General features: G+C 41.0%; 1 protein-coding gene across 1 annotated transcript in view; it reads right to left on the minus strand.

The window, feature by feature from the left end:
- Window positions 1-20,651, minus strand: part of TET1 (tet methylcytosine dioxygenase 1) — an 85,212-nt gene that overhangs the window by 19,078 nt on the left and 45,483 nt on the right. The window contains exons 6-10 of the mRNA XM_083439805.1: window positions 15,748-18,355; window positions 14,335-14,425; window positions 12,133-12,226; window positions 2,860-3,068; window positions 2,104-2,254 (exon numbers count right to left, since the gene is read on the minus strand). Coding sequence (XP_083295931.1) covers window positions 2,104-2,254; window positions 2,860-3,068; window positions 12,133-12,226; window positions 14,335-14,425; window positions 15,748-18,355 — 3,153 coding nt within the window. The remainder of the gene's footprint in view (window positions 1-2,103; window positions 2,255-2,859; window positions 3,069-12,132; window positions 12,227-14,334; window positions 14,426-15,747; window positions 18,356-20,651) is intronic.

Genomic DNA, 20,651 nt, shown 5'->3' on the forward strand with positions numbered 1-20,651 from the left:
TCGTTTCTCCTTCCCCACGCCCCAAAAGTTTTTTGTCTACTGTCATCAGTCATTCAGCAATCCATGAACACTGAGCATGCTTAGCTCTCACTGGAGTCTCCCTCGTTCCTTCCCTAGTTTTTTATCCTCCCTATAATTTTTTATACTTCGGCAAATCTCAACTTGCAGACTTCTCCAAAACCTTGTTGTGCCATTCTGGCTACATTAATCTATGGCCTGGACACTGAAAACAGAAGGCATGATGATGAATGGCGAGTGCCTTCTCTGTCTTAACTGAACAGTACAGAATGCTCATTGCAGTTGCATTTTCCCAAGCTGATATACTTTTGCAACTTTATTTAGGTTTTGCTAGTCTTGTAGTGGCTCAGTTGTTGAAGCAACATACTTATTTTGCAAGGCACTCAGCACGACACTGTGATCCAGTGCGATGGCAATCTCACTCTCTTCTGTGAGATGGGGGAAACCACACATATACCCCAAGGGATTCCTCTTTGCATCCGTGGATTATTCCCAGATGACACTCCTTGTGCACATGACACCCTCCCTGATCTGCCCATGTTGCACAAGCATTAAGACAGCATCTGATGACATAAGACTAATCCAGGAAAGCTCAAGCCATAATAAGGGTGTTAATGTTTAAAAATGCTTCAAGACTCTTTGCTGTTTTTGTTGTGGTTACAGCAAAAAACAGACTGAAGAAATCTGGTCGCTTTTACACGCGTGCACAATACATTGAACTCCCCCACACAAAAATGTTGCTATCTACCCAATATTTCTCTTTGACTGCATTCTAGCCGACAGAGATATCTGGCTTTATAAATCTATGCTACGTGCTATTCTTACCTAAAGGAACAATCTTACACTTCTTTACATTAAACCTCATCTCACTCCGTCCAGTTGCTCAAATGATCCATATCTGTCTGTACTTTGAATCTATCTTCTTCTGCTTTTGCATTGCTATACTTCCTAGATTTATGTCATCTGCAAAATGATCAATATTCAGTATTTAGCTAAAATAACACCTAATAAAAACAGTGACAGAAACAGAAAACAGATAAGTGATCCATCTTTTTCATCCTTAACATAAGAACTATATGATTTAGCCCTTGCTTCAGCAGCACATGAGTATATGAAAATGCCTCATCCCATACCAGCCTGCTTGTTCATTAAGAATTGCACAGAAGTCCCTATTATGGCCCTCTTGCCAAAGGCGATTCACAGTGCAGAGACACAGGGGAGGGTTTTCTCTGTGATAGCCCCAAAATTGTAATGGTCTCTTCTCTGAGGTGTATTATTCCCCTACATTTCATTTAGATGACTGGCAAAAACACACCTGCAGACCCATGATTTTGGAAGAGATGAATAACTAGCACAAGGAGAAGGTTTTCACTGTACTTTCAACTTTTTCCTGTCATTATTGTATTTTACAATGGGTTTCAGTTTGTTTATAGCTAAATATGGCTTTAATAGTTTTTTAATGTTGAATGCTTTCAGTGTTTACTGTGTGCCACTCTGGGGCACTCAGATACAGGAAAATACTGGAAAAATTTAAAATAAACCAAAACCACTATCAGCATGCCCCCAATGCAAGCATGAAGTATTCCAACTTTTTTAAAAATTGGGACTATGGGAAATAAAAACTAATCAGTGGCTGAAATAACTGTTATTTAAACTAACACCTTGAAGATGTTTGAGGATGTTCAATTTCTATCTGGGAGGGCACATACGTAAACTACAGTCAGCTATGGGCTATTGGAGGCATGAAAGGATGGCATTGGTGAAGGAGCCAGCAAGTTAACTGCAAACAAAAGGGTAAATAAAACATCAAGAAAGACCTTGGTGTACTGTAAACCAATAATGTATGAGTGCTTTGGCACAAACAGCACCGTCGTGGTGCTCAGTATTCACACAGAATCTATGTAGTAGGGATAGAGAGGGGGAAATGAGATTACACTAGGTATCATGCTGCCTTGAATGCTTATAAATGCATATGCCCAAGTGATCCAATTAGCAAAAAAAAAAACAAACCTGCACCCTTTTTGCTTTTAGTCCCTAAAAAGTAAAATTAGAAATTATTTTGAGAAAGGCAGGAAGGACACTTACTTGTTTGTGATCATCAGTGAGAAGTCTAAATTTCCTGGGGGCTTTGCTTCTGGCAAACTTACAGCCATTATAATACATACTCCATGAACAGCCAAATGAGAAGGATGCTCCACATGTCTCTGGATCAAGGCCTTGACAGGCGCAGGTACGACTGTGGAAGATTTAAACAAGTGGCAATCAGCCAGCAGTGCAGCAAGCTTCTATAAATGCAAAACCCCAAACATCTCTGAACAGAACAATGGCAAAACACACGTGTCATAGTTCATCAGCTGTTTTTGATAATGACCAATTTGGGTATAAATGTTACTTTTCCATTACTGTGTATAAGAGATTTCCTAGTCAATTGACCTTCTAATGGGATATACTAAGTTTATAATTTAAGCTATTTAGAGAAAGAGATCATGCTTGATAGGTTTGGTTGTGATTCCTTCACAGCATCAGAAGCAGCACAACAAGATGTGGCTCAAGTAAATTAAAATGAAGGGAAACACCTGTCTTCATGTAATTTCTTTTTTTGCCAGAGATGGAAACAGGAGGAGCAGAAAGCTCATTTTGGTCATCCCACACTATACTCAAATTGGCAATTAAAAGTTGGCTACATCCTACTCAACTACAAAACAACACTTTTTCAAGTTTTATGTACTAGGGCTATAATCTGAAATCTTAAAAAGACTAATTACGAGTCACAGAAGCAAATTATGTGGGAGAATTAAAACTTTCATGCATCAAAATATCAGTGTTCTGGAGTGCACTCACTCTTCATTTAGTGCACATCTTCGGCTAGTTGGACAGCCATATTTTCTGAGGCTCTGGGTCAGTTCCTTGTATAGAGTGTCAGCCAGAAGATGAGGAATCCCCTCCCAAGCCAAAATAAGTATCACAATGACGGCATTTTGGCAGTGATGTCCTGCACGCTGTCGAACCAAGCAGAGCAGTTTTTCTTCATCACTACTTCTTCGTATCACCTGAAAAACAGGTTGAGTTGTTTGTAGATCAAACAGAAATGATCTAAGGCACTGATGCCAGTTATTTGTTTGCAGAGACGCTGCTGTCGTGTTGGATTTCTTCTAACGATTGCATATTGCTACCAACCCTTATTTACCAGAATTTTGTTTTATTAGTGTCTTCACCACTCTCTCTAAGTTAGCCGCATCTGGAGGGTTATTTGTTACCCATCCCTGCCTCAAGGCACCTCAAAACTCCATTTCCTTCTCCTCTTCATGGCTCATGTACAGAGATACATATGTGCTAAAGTGAAGAGGGTAAAGTCAGGTTCTACAGCGCTTCCTCCAATCATGAGCACAGCATCAGACAGGAAAAAGGATGGTGCCCCAAATTCAGTGTTCATTTTGCAGAGATGATGGATTAGATTAATGGGATTAACTGGTTTGCACTGTGTTACATGTTTGAAAGCTTGTAGATTCTTTTAAATTGGTAGGCAAAACAGTAAAATAATTATTACTAATCTAAACCCACCAGTGTTGTCGTCCCAATGCATCAACTCTAACCAGGTTACAAAACCACAGTTGGAGATGGATTAACAAACTCCATAGTTAGTGTCAGCACAGCAGTTAATGCTGAGCCACCACTACAGCGGGAAAGACAAGGCAGAATTTGCGAGAAAGGGGAGAAAAGAGCAGAGAAACCCATTCCTTGTTCAGTGATTGGACATGTAACATTGGCACTTTGGCCTATAAAACAAATGCTTGATGGTAACATTCAATTTACACACTTACTCAATCCTTCTTTGATAACAGTACCAGTAATGGAAGAGCACACAAGGCATATGCAAGTCTGGATCTTAGGAAGTTACAGACCATAAAACACAGAGATACCTACTTACAGGCACATTATGTCACAAATGTGAATGAAATGAAGCAGATCAGACAGAAGGATGTCAAAAGAGGGCTTCTGCTGCATATACCTCCCCTCCCACCCAGCTGAGTGCCATTGAGAACAGCTGTGGGGCATGCCCAGTAGTAGGCTCCTAAATTGTTTCTAGCGCTAATCAGCTGGGCAGTGGGTCTACAGGCCACACATGAAAGTCAGCTATGGGCCCAAAGTGGCTCACTGATTTCCCAAATGTGATCTACACCCACACATTTTAGCAGTTACTTATGACCCTGGAACAAAGCCATCACCAGCTCATTTTTGTCTTAGAAACAACCTCCTATGCTATTTATTCCTTTGTAAAAGTACAACGTTGAAGTACTAAACAGAGATGGTCAGCACAAATAGATTCACAACCAATTTTAGCAAAGTAGCAGGTTCTGTATTCAACTCTACTAGCAGCAAGTTATGTAGCGATTATTCAATGTAAGATATCAGATTTAAACTGCTAAAATACACCAGAAGCCTTACGATCCAGTCTCTCACTGAGTTGTATTCCACAATGCCATTTTTTTGACCAACACAGACTCTGTACTTTTAATAGCTGCAGAAATTCAATGTGAGCAGGTTTTCAAATGGTTGCACATACTTGACAGCAAAAAGGCATAGCACTGAAATTTCTGCATGCCATGCAACTGTTGTAGGTTCTGTTGGGGAAGGAGGCACCCCTAAATTCAACATGTCTCCTCCAAATACATATCATTCTACTTAAAGTATTTTTGTTAAAACATTTGACGTTTCCAAATACCCAAGATTCCCAAACCACCTGGGGCAATTCTGAATCACACTTTTAAAGACACTTATGTTCCTTTCTAGACAGAGTGAAAATCTAAGGCATATTGGAAAACAAACAAATAGTTTTTCAACAACTATAATTCACTGTGGATTGCTTACTTGTAGGGCTGTACCTTTTAATTGGTTTAAATGTTGGATTGAGCCATCTGTAGCTTAGCTGTTAGTAGAACTATGAGTTATAAGTGCATTTATTTACAATTTTATTTTTTGTTTGATGCTATGATTGGGAATGAAAAAGTATTAAAACAGGTCTACCAAGTCTACTACTATTTTTTTTACTGAGTTTTACAGAAGGCATGCCAGAAATGTAACTTCACATCTTCAGTAATGAAATCAAAATGAATTTAGCCCCAAAGTTCTCTCGAAACGGTCTCTCACTATTACACATCCCTCAATACTTAAAATGACACCAGTGCTGATTTTCATAATAACACTAAGTCTATAAAAATAGTGGTATGAATGATTATTCTTGCAAATTTCTATAATAATAATAATAATAATAATAATAAACCTTTATTGTCACTACACCACCTGTGTGCCGTGAAATTAAACGAATTTCTCAGAATTTCTATTATCACCATCAAATTACAGTGGTATCTCGGTTTAAGAACAGTCCTGTTTAAGAACGATTCGGTTAACGAACTCCGCAAAACCAGAAATAGTGTCCCAGTTTGAGAACTTTACCTCGGTTTAAGAATGGGATCCGAACAGTGGAAGGGCACCAGCGGTGGGAGACCTCATTAGAGAAAGCGCGCCTTGGTTTAATAACGGTTTCGGTTTAAGAATGGACTTCTGGAATGGATTAAGTTCGTAAACTGAGGTACCACTGTATACTGGAATTCACAGTGCTGCCTACAGAACAGGAGTAGGCACTATCCCAGTAACCACAATGTTCTGCAAACTTCCTGGGTAGAACAGTTGTGGAGCTGTATTGACATAAGGTTTTTATTTTTGAATTTCACCCTACTGTATATCAACAATGTTCAAACTTAGGTTATTCATCCTTTCTTTAAAAAGGTTTATATCCTGCCTTTCTTCCATGGTACTCAAGGTTACCTACAAAATTCCCAAGCAGTGTCCCATCCAAGCACCAGCCAAACTGAGATCAGTTTAGCTTCAGACTGTCTCTATATGCAATATGCCTATACTGCTCACCTTTACAGACATACAGTTACTCACAAACTCATGCAAAAAGTTAAACGTACGTTCCATTCTTAGGAATCATTCTTGGTAACTTAATTGTTTCAAATCATGATGTTGAACAAATCCACTTACATCTTCAACATCTTCAAGCAAATGAGAATTTTTATTTGGAACCACAAACAACAGAATAACTGAACACATTCAAAGCACTATCTTTCTCATTATTAAAAACATCAAATGCAGAGGATCATGAAAGTATACGATCTCCCCCTCAACTAAAGTTTGAAATGGTACAGTACAGGAAGGACTAAACCATGTGCTACTTCTGCATTTTTTAAAATTGGCTTTTTAGATTTGTCTGCTTTTCTGCTAAATTACATGCGAGAGAACCTGCTGTAGCCTGAATTTATCTCAAGGGTGTTCTCCTTTTCCACTTTTCCTACACACTGGGGACTCCTGAATATGAAATGAGCAGGTAATAGATGGCATTTCAACATACTTCAAACTTGAAATACCTTCCCACTATGTTGGTGTTTCATAATGGCATATAATCAGCAGTCATTATGCAGGAGTACTTTTAGGATCTTGCATGATCAAATATTCTAGAGATACTTAAATCTTCCTATGTTATTGACTTGAATATGTAAAAGACTATTCCTTAAATAAATTATTAAAAATATCCGTTTTTACAAAACCACATACCCCAATGTCTAGAATGCACTTATAAAAGTTAATGCCATGGGCAAGCATACTTCCTGCAGCAGTTTTAACTGCTTGGGTTCTACTTACTTGAAATATCTCTTTAAGATTGCTGAAGCAACTGTCTCAACCCTTGGCAGGAGCTCTGGAATAAGGAATAAGTTCTCTGTGAATAAATATTACTTGATGTAGACTGTCCCTTCAACATCAGCCAACTAACTAATATGAACGTGCATGGGTTCACACACATATAAATGATAGAATGAATTACACTAATGTGAAATCCAGACATAAGGTAAAATAGCTTCTCTCTATGGCAGTATAGATTAGGGCAGTTAATTCCAAAATGGAACATCCTGCAGACAAGATTCCATCTGCCTGCAGTTACAGACAGCAACTCTAAGAAAGACTGCAGAGCAGTGGCTTACAATGTGTGCAAGACAAATGGAACCCAGAAAAAAGACTCCAATCAATAAAACACTTGAAAACATATCAGTTTATAACAGCCTGGTTCGCACAAAACATTAAGCCATGGTTTGTTTGAATATCTGGACTCAGCCCAGCAGTCTAACCATGGTTTGCTTTCGGCCAGCAAACCACAATATGAAGCTGTGGCTTGTTATTGGCTTAAAAATCATGTCTGGTTTTAGCATTGTGCTTGAACACAACCATGGAATGCTTGGCACCCCAACCCAGATACTCAAAGGGACAAGGCAAGAGGAAGAAAACCAAGGTTGGGAGAAACAAGTCATGGCTTAGCATTATGTGCAAATACACCAAGTGTGTCACTTCCGCCAGTATAAAAAGCAACAATGCGGCAAAAACTAAATAGGAATTGATGTATGCATTAACCAGCCCCAGGGGAAGAATGTAAATTGTGGCAATTTTTTTGAACTCTGACACATTGCTCAAACCTTCATGTAGCAAGATCTCTAACCTATTATTCTTCCATCACCAAAGATACAACCATGGATTTAAATTTTCTGGTCCAATCACTACTGAAAGATTGTGACATAAGATATAACACAGGTGAGAACAGTAAGCTCTAAATGAAATGGCACAGTGTAGATATGCAAAGTCAAGTCTCTACTGGTCTGATGTGCACAACACTTTAAACCACAATTACACTAAACTGTGGTTTTAAGGTAAACATGAAGCATGCATGTCTCTTCTACCCTGCTCTTATTGCTGCCAGGAGCTAGGCGGCCATGGTCTGGCTAAGTGTTACCTCTGAACTTGAGCTTGTGATTCATTTCCTCCAAACAAGCTTAGCTCCCAACAGGGGTGGAAAACAAGCAAACTGCCCATGGTTTCAGTAAGGTGCAGCCGCATCCTGCGTGTTACTCTTGAAACCATAGTTTAGTTTAACTATGGTTTAAAGGATGTGAAAATGAGACCACTGTCTAGAATGCAGGAAAGTGCTGAGCACTCCAGCTTTTAAAAAAGATCCTAACTGCAGCTTTGTTTTCTCTCTTAATTGTACCCTGTAGCTTCTTCAATGCATTATAATCCTTGTCACACCAATATGACATTTAAGAGACCAGTCAGATATAGACTACAGAAAAGACCTTGTGGTTCCATTGAACAAGGGTCCATTGAACAAAAACACTGATCTTCCACACTTTCTTTACAGCGTTAAATTTTATAATTTAAAATTTTGACAGTGGAACAGACTTCCTCGGAAGGTGGTGGACTCTCCTTCATTGGAGGTGTTTAAGCAGAGATAGGATGGTCATCTGTCACGAACGCTTTGGTTGAGATTTCTGCATTACAGGGGTTGGACTAGATGACCCTCAGGGTACCTCCCAACTCTACAATTCTATGAGAATTTGAAATTGGAGACAAACTATAGGAACAGCTCAAAGCCACATGACAGAAAAACAGGATGAAGCTTTTAGAAGATGGTCAAATAAAGACTACAGTGGTACCTCGGGTTAAGTACTTAATTCATTCCGGAAGTCCATACTTAACCTGAAACTTTTCTTAACCTGAAGCACCACTTTAGCTAATGGGGCCTCCTGCTGCTGCTGCTGCTGCTGCTGCACTGCCGCCACCGCGCGATTTCTGTTCTCATCCTGAAGCAAAGTTCTTAACCTGAAGCACTATTTCTGGGTTAGCGGAGTCTGTAACCTGAAGCGTATGTAACCCGAGGTACCACTGTACTGAGGTTCATCTCCCTGCTTTAGCAGATCATTACAGATAATTTCCAAACTGTATATATTACACTTTTCCCCATTCTCACTAATGTTATCTATTCTTGAGACTTTTCATTTCTGTCTTTTATAGCTTGGGACCCAAGTACCTAAAAGAGCACCTCCTCCAATATCATCCACCTCAAGTCTTACAGTCAGTGGGGGAGGCCCTGTTGGTGGTGTCTGCCATCTTGGTAGTTCCCCATTTATGGAATGCTTTCCCTGGTGAGGTACATCTCCCTTCCTCATTATTAACATTCAGAAGGAATTTAAAAGCCTGCATATTCACCCAGGTATTTGATGGCTGAAATATACTGCTTCCTGGCAACCTTGACATTATTTAGGTGCAAGGATATCTGATTGTTTTCAAATGATTTGCATTGTTTTTAATTACAAAATCAATATAAGTGCTTAAAGGTTGGGGAGAAATGTCCCCAATAGTCTAAATACATCCTAAATCATTGTAATTTATTCTCTCTCTCACTCCTGATATATAAAGGTAAAGGGACTCCTGACCATTAGGTCTAGTCAAGGACGACTCTGGGGTTGCGGCACTCATCTCGCTTTACTGGCCAAGGGAGCCGGCATACAGCTTCCAGGTCATGTGGCCAGCATGACTAAGCTGCTTCTGGCGAACCAGAGCAATGCACGGAAACCCTGGTTAACGTCCCGCTGGAGCGGTACCTATTTATCTACTTGCACTTCATGCTTTCGAACTGCTATGTTGGCAGGAGCAGGGACCGAGCAATGGGGGCTCACCCTGTCATGGGGATTTGAACCACCAACCTTCTGATCGGCAAGCCCTATGCTCTGTGGTTTAACCTACAGTGCCACCCACCTCCCTCCCGATATATCAATATATGCCACTTAATATTTTTACAATTCTTTAACTGGTGTAAAGCATAAAAACAATATAATTACAACAAAAATAAAGCAGTAGTATAAAAGCATCATGGATGACTTTGTTGGCTACAGCCCCAAACCAGGAATTAATATAAAGAAAAGCAGGATGAGATTCTTATGGGTCAGGGAAAGCCTGGGCGAAAACATCTGACTTCACAAAACATCTGAAACAACTGATGGTTGCTGCTTCACTTACAGCAAAGGGTATTTCTTAATGCAGGGCAATAACAGAAGATGCCCATTTTCATATCATTACCCTATGACATTCTGTAGGGTACAGTACTACAAGAATTTCCTCAGATTATCTGATTGATCCTACAGGCCTATATACAAGGGCAGGCAGTCTTTCAGGTATCCTGGTCTGAGTTGTTTATTTATATGTTAACAACAAGACCTTCAACATGGCCCAGTACCTGATGGGCAGCCAGCGCGGTTTCCTCAGCACAATGTAACACATGCCTATCCAGGTATTCCACACAATAACCAGGGCACAGCATTCTGCACTAGCTGCAGCTTCCAAACTAATCTCAAGGGAAACCCCACAAAGAGCACATATTTAACACCAATTCAGCAAAAATATAAACTATATAAATGTCAAATATTAAGTTTGGCGTTATAGATGACCACAGTCTATAATAACAGAATACAATTGTTTCAATCCATCTTGTCCACTGTATGCTTTTTAATTTTTATGTACACAGCTTGGAAACTTTAGTAATTCATTCATATATAAATACTTTAAACATTTTAAAAAATGCAGGAAAAAATCTTTAAAATTTAGTTTTCTTCAGTGTTGTCTACCCTTATATTGAGCACAATGGCCAATGTTGGTTCTCCAGTGTTTGTTCTATAAGAACAAAGCACAACATATTGCCATTATTGTTTCACCTTAAATTAGTTCTTAGCACAAATTTGAAGCCCACACTTAAGCCAGTGAATCTCTGTGAATGACATAAGTTTTCCTACTAACACAGAAAATGGCATAGAGTTTACCAGTCCACAGACAACTCTGCTCCAAATAAGCTATTTCATTGTGCTATCCTAACTGCGCAGCTTAGGTAATGCCGCTGAATCAAAATGGAAGAGAATCAACACAGGCACTCACTTTCAATACTGAAACCACAATACAAAGCTCAGAGCAAAATAGATCTTAACCTATGTGCATAGTTATATAAGAAACTGACACCGAACAAACCTTAATTTGCTCTTAATTTTCCAAGAAGAGAAACAGGGGTTAGTTTACTCAGAAATTAATTTTATTTGAGTGGTGTAAATACCTGCATGTGAGAAGGGATAAGATAATGGGAGCAGTGGCATTTACTTTAGAATGCTTCATTATCAGTTCAGGTACAAACAAGGGCAAAAAAGCACTGCAGAATGACTCATTCCAACAGCTGTCACATTAAATGGTTTATTGGTAAGGAATAACAAATTGATATTCCATGTTCAAAATCAGACACCAGATTTAAGGCACATAGCAAACGGGAACACCTGGTTCTTGCATTGTTTTAAAATGCAGAGTTCACACACAAAGACAGTACCTAACACCCACACATACACTTGTGAGGAAGGAAGCATAGTATCATAGTTTAGGACCCCAAGCTGGTATAGTAGATGCTACAACCCATCCTAGGGATTAATTTGCTGATATCCATAATCTTCAGAACAAAGCCATTTAATAAAAACTGGACTAACTATTAAAATAAACCCAATATGCCTCTGTGAACAAGGTGTGGCTTACAGGTGGCTGCTGTAACATAATGGTTAGTAACATAAGCTGTGATCTGAGAAGTCTACAGCTCATATCCCAGCTCAGTCATGAACTTACCCATTTGGCCTTTGGCAAACCAATCACCTTCAGCCTCAGGCCTCTTGTTTGTATCGTGACAGTAATACTGCCCTGTCATAGAACAGCTGTAAAACTTACCAAGATTAAATCCAGAGGTTCGGTGTGCAGTGACACCAGTATGCTGATAATACCCATGCCACCCTGCATTGTCTAGGGAGGCAACAGAAGTCCTCAGTGTGGGATTGGATAAGGCTAAAAACCCAAGCAAAACTTCAGTCCCAATAGTACCAGCCACCACTGAAGTAATTTCTGTCTTTGGATGATCTCCTGAGCAGCTTGTAAGCTTTTTCCTGCTGGTTTTTGTTTTGTTTACTGTTGCTGATTTTTAATTCAATTCATTCATTCATTCTTGGTTGACTGGCTTAGATTTGATCATTGGTCACATTGTGCAACCTTTTTGATTCAAAGGGGGTAACAAAATTATTTTAAAGTATAAATAAATAGCGCTTTGATCACTAAGAAAAAAACACTTCATGGGCCTTAAGCACCATAGCTGCAATAAAAAAATGAATTTCAAGAATACAAATAAAGATATATTACTATAAAACAAAAACTTACCCACTTGGCAATTGGACACCCTTGGGAGCTTTTTCCTTCTCTGCCTGTATACACAACTACCTCAATTCTTACAGCACTTCCTTTTGCTCCATATCTGTAGAAAGGAAAAACTAGTAAGGATTATGAAATGTCCTAGTAATTAATTCCGTTAACAAGTAGAGAAGCAACAGGCTATTATTCTGTTGGGAGTTGCCCAGAGTGGCGGGGAAAACCCAGCCAGATGGGCAGGGTATAAATAATAAAATTATTATTATTACTACCCCTTCTGTGGCACTGAAATAAAAAACCACTTTCCCCATGCTCCTTTTTCACATGTTGTCCAAGAGATCCCATTTTCATTGCTAGCATACACTACTCTGACTACAGTACTTTAGAGAATCATTCCTATCTTGTCCTCTTATTCCCAGTTCTTTCTATCCCACCCAATAACTGCTACTAAAAACTAGGGCTGTCATCAATTATCTTAGATGATCATATGAACTGTAATTCAACCAATTAAATCTGCATATGTTTGCACATTAATATAACAATGGTTTTATCAAATAAATGCTATAGCAGGAACCTTTAAAAAGAGGCATTCCCTCCAGAGAGAGAGACCGAGAAAGAGAATGTTTCTCCCCATTTGCAACTGAATGAAAAATGCCCTTTTAAACATTTAAGATCTGCTTTCCATGTAATTGTGGCACCTTTCCAGCCAATTTAATACATTCTGTTAATCCAACCAATAAATTTACTAAATGTGGGAGCCCAAAGTAAAACATCTACACTTTACAAACACACCAGATCTTCAATGTCACCACACGGAGAACTCCAACAAAATAAGAATGGGATTAACCTACGTCATGTGCCCTCTCACCAGAAGTGCTGTGCAATGACTTCTGCTTGTGCAATGGGGCTTCCCTCCTCTTCCCACATGCCCCCTGAAATGGGCTCAGGAAAACAGAACAGCATGCCGGGGTGAAGGGGGGTGTCATTCCATCTGGCAAGCAGCATTCAGAATGTCTGGAATAGCATGATGATGCAATCCACCCTAGGACTATAGTACTAGATTCATCTGAAAAAGTGTCCATGAAAGCTTGGGCCGTACTAAATGTGTAAGCATGTTAAGGTGACCTCGGTATCTGGAGTATGTGGAAAGCATATCATGATGCAGCATGGGATGCTGTACTTCAAAGAAACTTATTCAAAGAAAGCAATCAGAAGTCCTGACGGGCATCCACAATTCCTTAGGTAAAGGTAAAGGTGCGCCTGACCATTAGGTCCAGTTGTGACCGCCTCTGGGGTTGCGGCGCTCATCTCACTCTGTGGGCCGAGGGAGCCGGCGTTTGTCCGCAGACAGCTTCTGGGTCATGTGGCCAGCATGACTAAGCCACTTCTGGCGAACCAGAGCAGTGCACGGAAACGGCGTTTACCTTCCCGCCGGAGCAGTACCTATTTATCTACTAGCACTTTGACGTGCTTTCGAACTGCTAGATTGGCAGGAGCTGGGACCGAGCAACAGGAGCTTACCCCATCGTGGGGATTCGAACCGCCTACCTTCTGATCAGCAAGTCCTAGGCTCTGTGGTTTAACCCACAGTGCCACCCGCGTACAATTCCTTAGGCACACCTAAGAGAACTCTGGATTGTAGCTGATGATAAGCAACTGCCAATGTGACTTGGCTCTGAAAAGGAAAGCATGCACCTTGCAGCTCTTGTTCAGGAAATCATTTGGCCTCTCTCCTCTGTCAAGATGGTATCTGAACTTCCCTCAAGCTCTAGCTGGCTTCCAGCCCAGTACTACAATTGGCCACGTTGTCCTTTATTTACCTCCTGTGACTGACCATCTGCCTTGGATACAGTCCTAAGAAACCAACACGGAAGAGATGACTCTTCCAGGCCTCAGCACACCATGTCACATACACCCACTTCCTGTCCAACTCCCAACACCAACTGTCTTATGAGAGTCTCAACCCCTTTCCTGAAGACAGAGTCAGCACTCAAAAAGCAGCAGCATTCTAGTTACTGCAGCTCAAATACAGATAGTGTAGTTCCGACCTAGTATAATCAGGCAGGGAGACCCTAGGTGAGTACCGCAAGAAAAAAAATAAGTTATAAACCACTTATACTATCATCATATATATTTGATTTATTTTGGGGGGGGGGTGTATAGCGCTGTGCCTATATTTAATCAACCTTTACTCACTGATATGTATTTTCTCACCTGTCTTCCATTATTTCCCTGACTGCAGCAACACTTGGTCCCGTTCCAAGGTGTGTATAATATGGCCCTTCATCCTTCTCTATAATTTGCTCTACAGAAATAATAAAAATAGCTGTTAAAATTATTTCATGTACCGAGTACACACATACAGTTGTGGGTGTTTTTTTAAAGAGGAGAAAGATAAACACATACAGTAAAATATTTATTAGGCATGTCATACACTCCAGGCTGGAGTTAAAAGACTTGGTGGATTTCCAAGGCTGAGAAGGCTGAGGAATATTGATGGGATTAACAGTGGGGCCTTTATCAAAACAGAAATGCTGCGGAATCTTTTGAAAATGTTCACATTTTGAACTAGAGTCAAGTTTATTATTGTTAACCGGTTTATCATTAATATAATACTTCATTCCCTTTCAGATACTGAAGAACAGGAGCCAAATGCATATATACACATCAAAAAACTGGGGGCGTCCAATACACGGATAGTGGCATGGGGGGGGGAGCGCTGCGCCGCCAGCCAGCTCGTCGGTGGGAGCGCGGCTTCCCCCAATGCTGCAGCGAGAGGGGAGCAATCGGGAGGGTGTTTCCTGCCTACGGGCGGGGGGGGAGAGAGAAGCTGTGCGCCACCAGCCACCTGCACGGGAGCACAAATTCCCCCAATGCCGCGGTGCACAGCGGGTGGTCCCTGGGTCGTTTCCTGTGCACGGCGGCATCAGGGGAGGTTGCGCTCCCAACTGGATGGCTGGCGGGAGTGCAACTTCCCCCAATGCCGCTGCACACAGGAAATGATCTAGGGAGTGTTTCCTGCCCGCAGCTGCGTGGGGGGAGAGGTTCAGCAACTATGGGCCATCTCCCCTCATTTTCCTAAAATTGACTCCCAAAAAATACGGGGGGGGGGTCTTATACATGAGGGCGTCTTATAGATGGGAAAATAAGGTAAATAACATACTGCTTTTACCAAGGACACATTGGAATTCAATGAGACAACCAAAGAGAGCAGTGATAAAGATATCCCCCCTGTATTATTTATACAGGTTGTTATTCCCTAATTCTCAACAAACCAACAAAACAATTTTCCTCCCTGTTTGTTGCAGAGAAACAGGAAGTCAGCAATTCCTTGAAGTGCAGGGCTGAATAAGTATTTTCAACTGATAACATCAACTCTTTAGGTAACTGGAAATTCTTCCACTACTGTTGGAAGTCACAGCCAGATGGTAAATTCAGGTAATCAAGCAGTTACTTGATTAGTATATGGAGTGATATAGAGTCATCTTTTCACTTATGTGGTGGAGACTTGGAGACTCACTTCATCAGAGCAGGCAAGAGGCAACATTTGCAAGATAAAAATTCTAAAGGAATCCTCAGTGAGAAAACTTTCAGAACTCCATGCAAAATGAACCAAATTACACTTACCAACACAATCACAGCTTGGAAAATCAGTCTGTCCTTTCTTTGTAGGTGTATCAATTAGGTTCTTTGTAGGGGTGTCCAAGAACTTCATAGGCGATTCAAGAAAACTACTGAGTGTATTCTTTGTTGGAGAACACCCTAAGATCCCTGTTCTCTGTGTGTTCTCAGTCTCCAAGCTTCTTGATGTTGGAACTGTAACTTCACTTGCACACTCTGCTTTCCTGAGAGCCTGCAAGGTTTCCCCTGGGGAGGCTAAGCTACAGTTAATGGACATGGTTTGCAATTTCTGGCCCATTTGTTGTTCCATAGCACCGCACTCAAGTTTTGCTTGGTTTTCCTTGCACATTTCGTCTGCTCTTTGACCAAAGATCTGAGGCAAAGGATGCATCTGAGCCATGTTCATTGTTTGCTGTACCTGAGAATTCTTGTCTTTTTCTGTAAACATCTGTGCATTTTCACTTCCTTGGTTCAAACAGGATTTTGCTTCGAAGTGAGGGACAGTCAGAAGACTATTGGAGAGTAGGCCACTATGGTGCAGAGCATCTGGGGCAGCACCTGGAGGATTAGTGCCCCGTGCCTCATTGGAGCCCATAGTTTTTATGTGCTCAGGCACCATTTCAAAGCCAAACAAATTGTCTTTCACTTTGTCTTGTGTTGAAGCAGGCAAAGGCCTGTGGTATATTATTTGAGTTTTGGGAAGAAATAATGCAGCTGCTTTTTGTTGTGATGACAAAGTATTCCGATTCCATGCCTTCTGTACTTTGGCTTTAGAAGATCTTTTCCCCAAAGCAGTTAGTTTCGAATCCTGTGACGCGTTACGACCAACCTTGCGTAGTTTAGAAGGCTTTTTCGGTATATCCTGTAATTCACTAAGATGGCAATCTTGTTGTAGCTGATTTTGTTGGTCAGGCATTACTTGAGGCTTCTTTTTTAATCTTTTTGCCCTCGGTACTGGTTTTTCATTTTTCCGTGTTGGTTGCCTTTGCTTGACTAACAATGGACTATAATTGTTCCTTACAAATACAGATTGTTTCTTCTGCAATAGGCACTGGTCCTGTTTATGTTTTGGTTGCATATCGGGTGGTATTCGACTGAGAAGCGATGTCTTCTGGTCTGGGCTTGCTTTGCTTGATTCAATTATTGCTGCAAGTTGAGTTAATTGGGTGGCTACCTCTTCCTCATCCTGGCTATGAATATTTCCCCTAAATGCAGAATTACTTTTTGAATTTGAGCCATGGACAGCCTTCCCCTCCCACTTTCCAAGCATGTCTACTCTGCTCCTCCGCTGTTTGACAACACTTGAGATTTTGGAGCATGGCCCAATGGCAGCTTTATGATAAAGAGGGTGTTTCTTGGTAGTATGACCTGAAGTTCCACCAGACACTAACGCAGATAAAGACTTGGTATCTCGTGGGGAGAAATGTAGCCTACGCAATAAGCTAGATGGACCAGTGGTTTTACTGGGGAATTCAGAAATAGCACCTTGACCATTGTAAAGCAAACTCTTAGGAAAGATTCTTCTCTGTGAAGCACCATGAGAAAAGAGCTGCTGGTCTTTCTGTGGACAAGCCCCTTTGATTGCTATCAATGCAGATGACGTCAAGGGACTTTTAGGAAGGGTTCTTCTCTGCAAAGGAGCATGAGGAAAGAGCTGCTGGTCCTTCTGTGGACAACTTCCTTTGATTACTTTCAATGCAGATGATGTCAAGAAACATGAATTATCCTTTTTGTAATTGTTAAGTGAATGTGAACTTTGCTCTTCTATGCACTGAACTCTTTCTGGTTTAGCTGGTAAGGGAGCTCCTGGAGGGACTTCCGACAAGCGTGTCAATGCCTCAATAGCTACAACCTGTTCTACAGTTAAATTTCGGTTTTTAATCAAAGATAAAAAAGTTGACTGAAGTGACAAATCTTCAGGTTGCAAATCTTTGCTTGGAGCACCATTTGAAGCACCATCATCAAGGCAGCCATCTTTGTCATGCACGGGAGTGCAAGATGGCTTGTCCTGAAGATCTAAAAGTGAAATAGTTTGTAAAAGTGAGTTCTCAGATTCCTGAATGGCATTAGAGTTTTCTGTCTGCTGCGCTAGAATGCGATCCTTCTTTTCTGGAAGAGCACCACATGTTCCAGTTGTCAAAGTGCTGATATTGTTCAGTTGAGCAGCGCAACCCAAAGAGGCATCCAAGTTGCTTTCTGGGCAGCTGTTTGCCGGATCAGCACCTGTTTTTTTCAGCAACAAGTCACATTCTGCTGGTGAATAAGGAATGCTTTTAATGCCATTTCTAACAGTTTGTGCAAGCACCTTTTTGGGGTCATCTAACACGTTGGAAGAATGAACAGCTTTTGGATCCTTTTCAAAATGTTTCGAGTTCTCATTCCTTGCTCTAGCTCTACAGAGGTCACCGTTCACATGGACGCTAAGTGATGGCTTCTCATTCTGTGCCCACTTCTCCGTTTCTAAGCCAGTCATACTTCCCTTTTCATCTGCCTGTACATTTTCCCAAGGCAGCAAATGGCTTGGTTTCACCTTGGGTTTTTCGCCATGGCCGTGGGCAACACATTCCATGAGCTCTGGTCTGCAGCCATTGACTGGTTTGTTTTCTAAGTCTCCCTGAAAAACAACACAAAAATAGTTTTAGCCAATACTGTTATTCCTGAATATACAGATGCATCGGAACTACCCTAATTAACCTTTTTATGGGCAAAAGTATTTAAGCATCAGCAGTGCAGCACTGTAGCAGCGGTAGTGTGAGAATGCAGCCCAAAGGAAAGTGCTTGCTTCCAAATAAAGGAGATTTTTCAAGGGTGGAGGTACCAATTCAGTGATTTCCACTGAAATAAAAATTATGTGTGTGAGAAAAAAAGTTTAGGAGCAGGTTATATAAAGTTTTGGTTTTTCCCAATATAGAGAGAGTATACAGTAACTGTAGGTAACACTTGCACCCTGAAGCCTAACTTTTGCCTAACTGAATGTGTGTCTTGGAGTTGGTTCAGTGGTCTGTGACTGAGGAAACAGTGTATACATATTATCAGGAAAAGGGAAGAGGTGGACTACAAGGTATGTTGAGGAATATTCCACCTTATCAATTCTACATTTGAGAGCTATTCAAACATCAGAATATTGCCTTTACCAAACATCTTATTATGAATATTGGAGTACAAACTCATCCACATTTTTCTATAATGAACAATAATCTGCCTTTTGCCATTTTAAAGTTTTATTACACTATTGTAAATTCTTCATCGGCCACATATAATGGGGTAGAATTTTTACTGGAAACAAAGATCATCAACCAGACTCCTTTTAATTGGACAGGTCAGCTAATACTGTACATTCTGAAGCTTTGGTGCTTTTTTCTGGTGATGGAAAGAGAAGTCTGGATTTCAGACTTGCAACAAGACAAAATCAACTTTGGGACCACACTGCATATTGTCACATGTATGGAACTGCATTATTTGCAAAGGGAAGGAAAGGGGGTTGACTTCTGCTATATAAAACATAAAGAGGTAAAACACCAGTATACTGAGTCACACAGAGATTTACCTTCACCTATTAAAAAAATTAACATAAATGGTTTTCATACCACAGCCTACATTCCAATTTATCTTGGAGTAGTAAAATGCCCCTAACTAAGGGTGAAATATCTGGGTAGGTCTATTTTCCCCAAATCAGTTTTTGTTTGAATAACCCCATGGAACGTTCTTTTATCCCAATATGTTAACGTTAGCTAGGACAAATAAGCACACTAGTGGCAAAAATCAATCAATTCCTTTTTGTCCCAGGCTCTTTAAGTGTACAGAAAGAAAAATAGAAGTAAAGTAGTTAAAATTTGGGGGACACTGGTTTGCTGCTGTGCAGGTGACACAGTGCTTAGCTGGGGGTGCTTTCTATGAATGGGATATTATCAGGGTGATAAGAATGATAGTATGGAAATGTGGCACACAAAGGGCAAAGGCCAAAGCTCAGTGGCAGAGATGTGCATGCATAAGATTCCACATTAAACCTCCAGCATCACCAGATAAGGCTGGGAGAAATACCTGCCTGAAACCCTGGAAAGCCACTGCCTGTTAGTGTACAGAAAAATGCTGAGTTAGATGAACCAATGGTCCAATCAGGTATAGGGCAGCTACCTAAGTTGCAACACATAAACACTTGAAGTATATTTATGCAGCAGGAACATAGAAGACAGACTTACTGCTGGGGACAGTTGTCTAGGACCAAAAACGCTATGTTTCCAAGTGCCATAAAGCTTTCAGTGGTGATATTCCCGAAGGTTCGCATTCCTTAAAAGTGTTTCCTGAAAAGGCAGAAGCTCTGTACTACAGATCCCCCACCCCCAATTTTTATTCATTTTTGTATGTCATCTCTAGCTTTGACCCAGGAACAGGATGAAACTGAGCCCGAAAGCCGAAGTAAAACAGCAGTTTCAACACTTGCTCCAGCCTGCGCTGTTGCTGTAGAAACAAAGAATCAGCTTCCCTGAAGATTGTGCCTGAAAAGCAAGGAGCTCCAGGAATACCCTTTATGCCCCCACAGCCAACCTCTTCCCAACCCCAACTCACTGTTTTAGGCTCCAAGCCCAACTCTGCATTGCTCCCTGCTACTTCATCACTCCATCCGACTCAAAGTGGGAGAAGGTCAAAAGGGTATGAACCCAGTTCAGCTTGCCTGCTGCCAGGATGCCAACCTGATCCATGGGTGCTGGTGCTTCTTTCAAGCAACACTGTTGCATCCAAGGGCTTTCAGTTTTATTTCCCCTCAGCCGCTGGCTGATGATGTGCACAAACAGCCGGCTGATGCTGCGACTACTGCCGTCACTGATTCTGTTCCCCCCAGCAACACCAGCAGCCAGTGTCTGGGCTGGTCCTCCACTGTAGCGTAACAGCAGCCAGGAGCCCAGCACTCA

The sequence above is a fragment of the Podarcis tiliguerta genome (assembly GCF_965153285.1).
Source record: "Podarcis tiliguerta genome assembly, chromosome: 5".
NCBI lineage: Eukaryota > Metazoa > Chordata > Lepidosauria > Squamata > Lacertidae > Podarcis > Podarcis tiliguerta.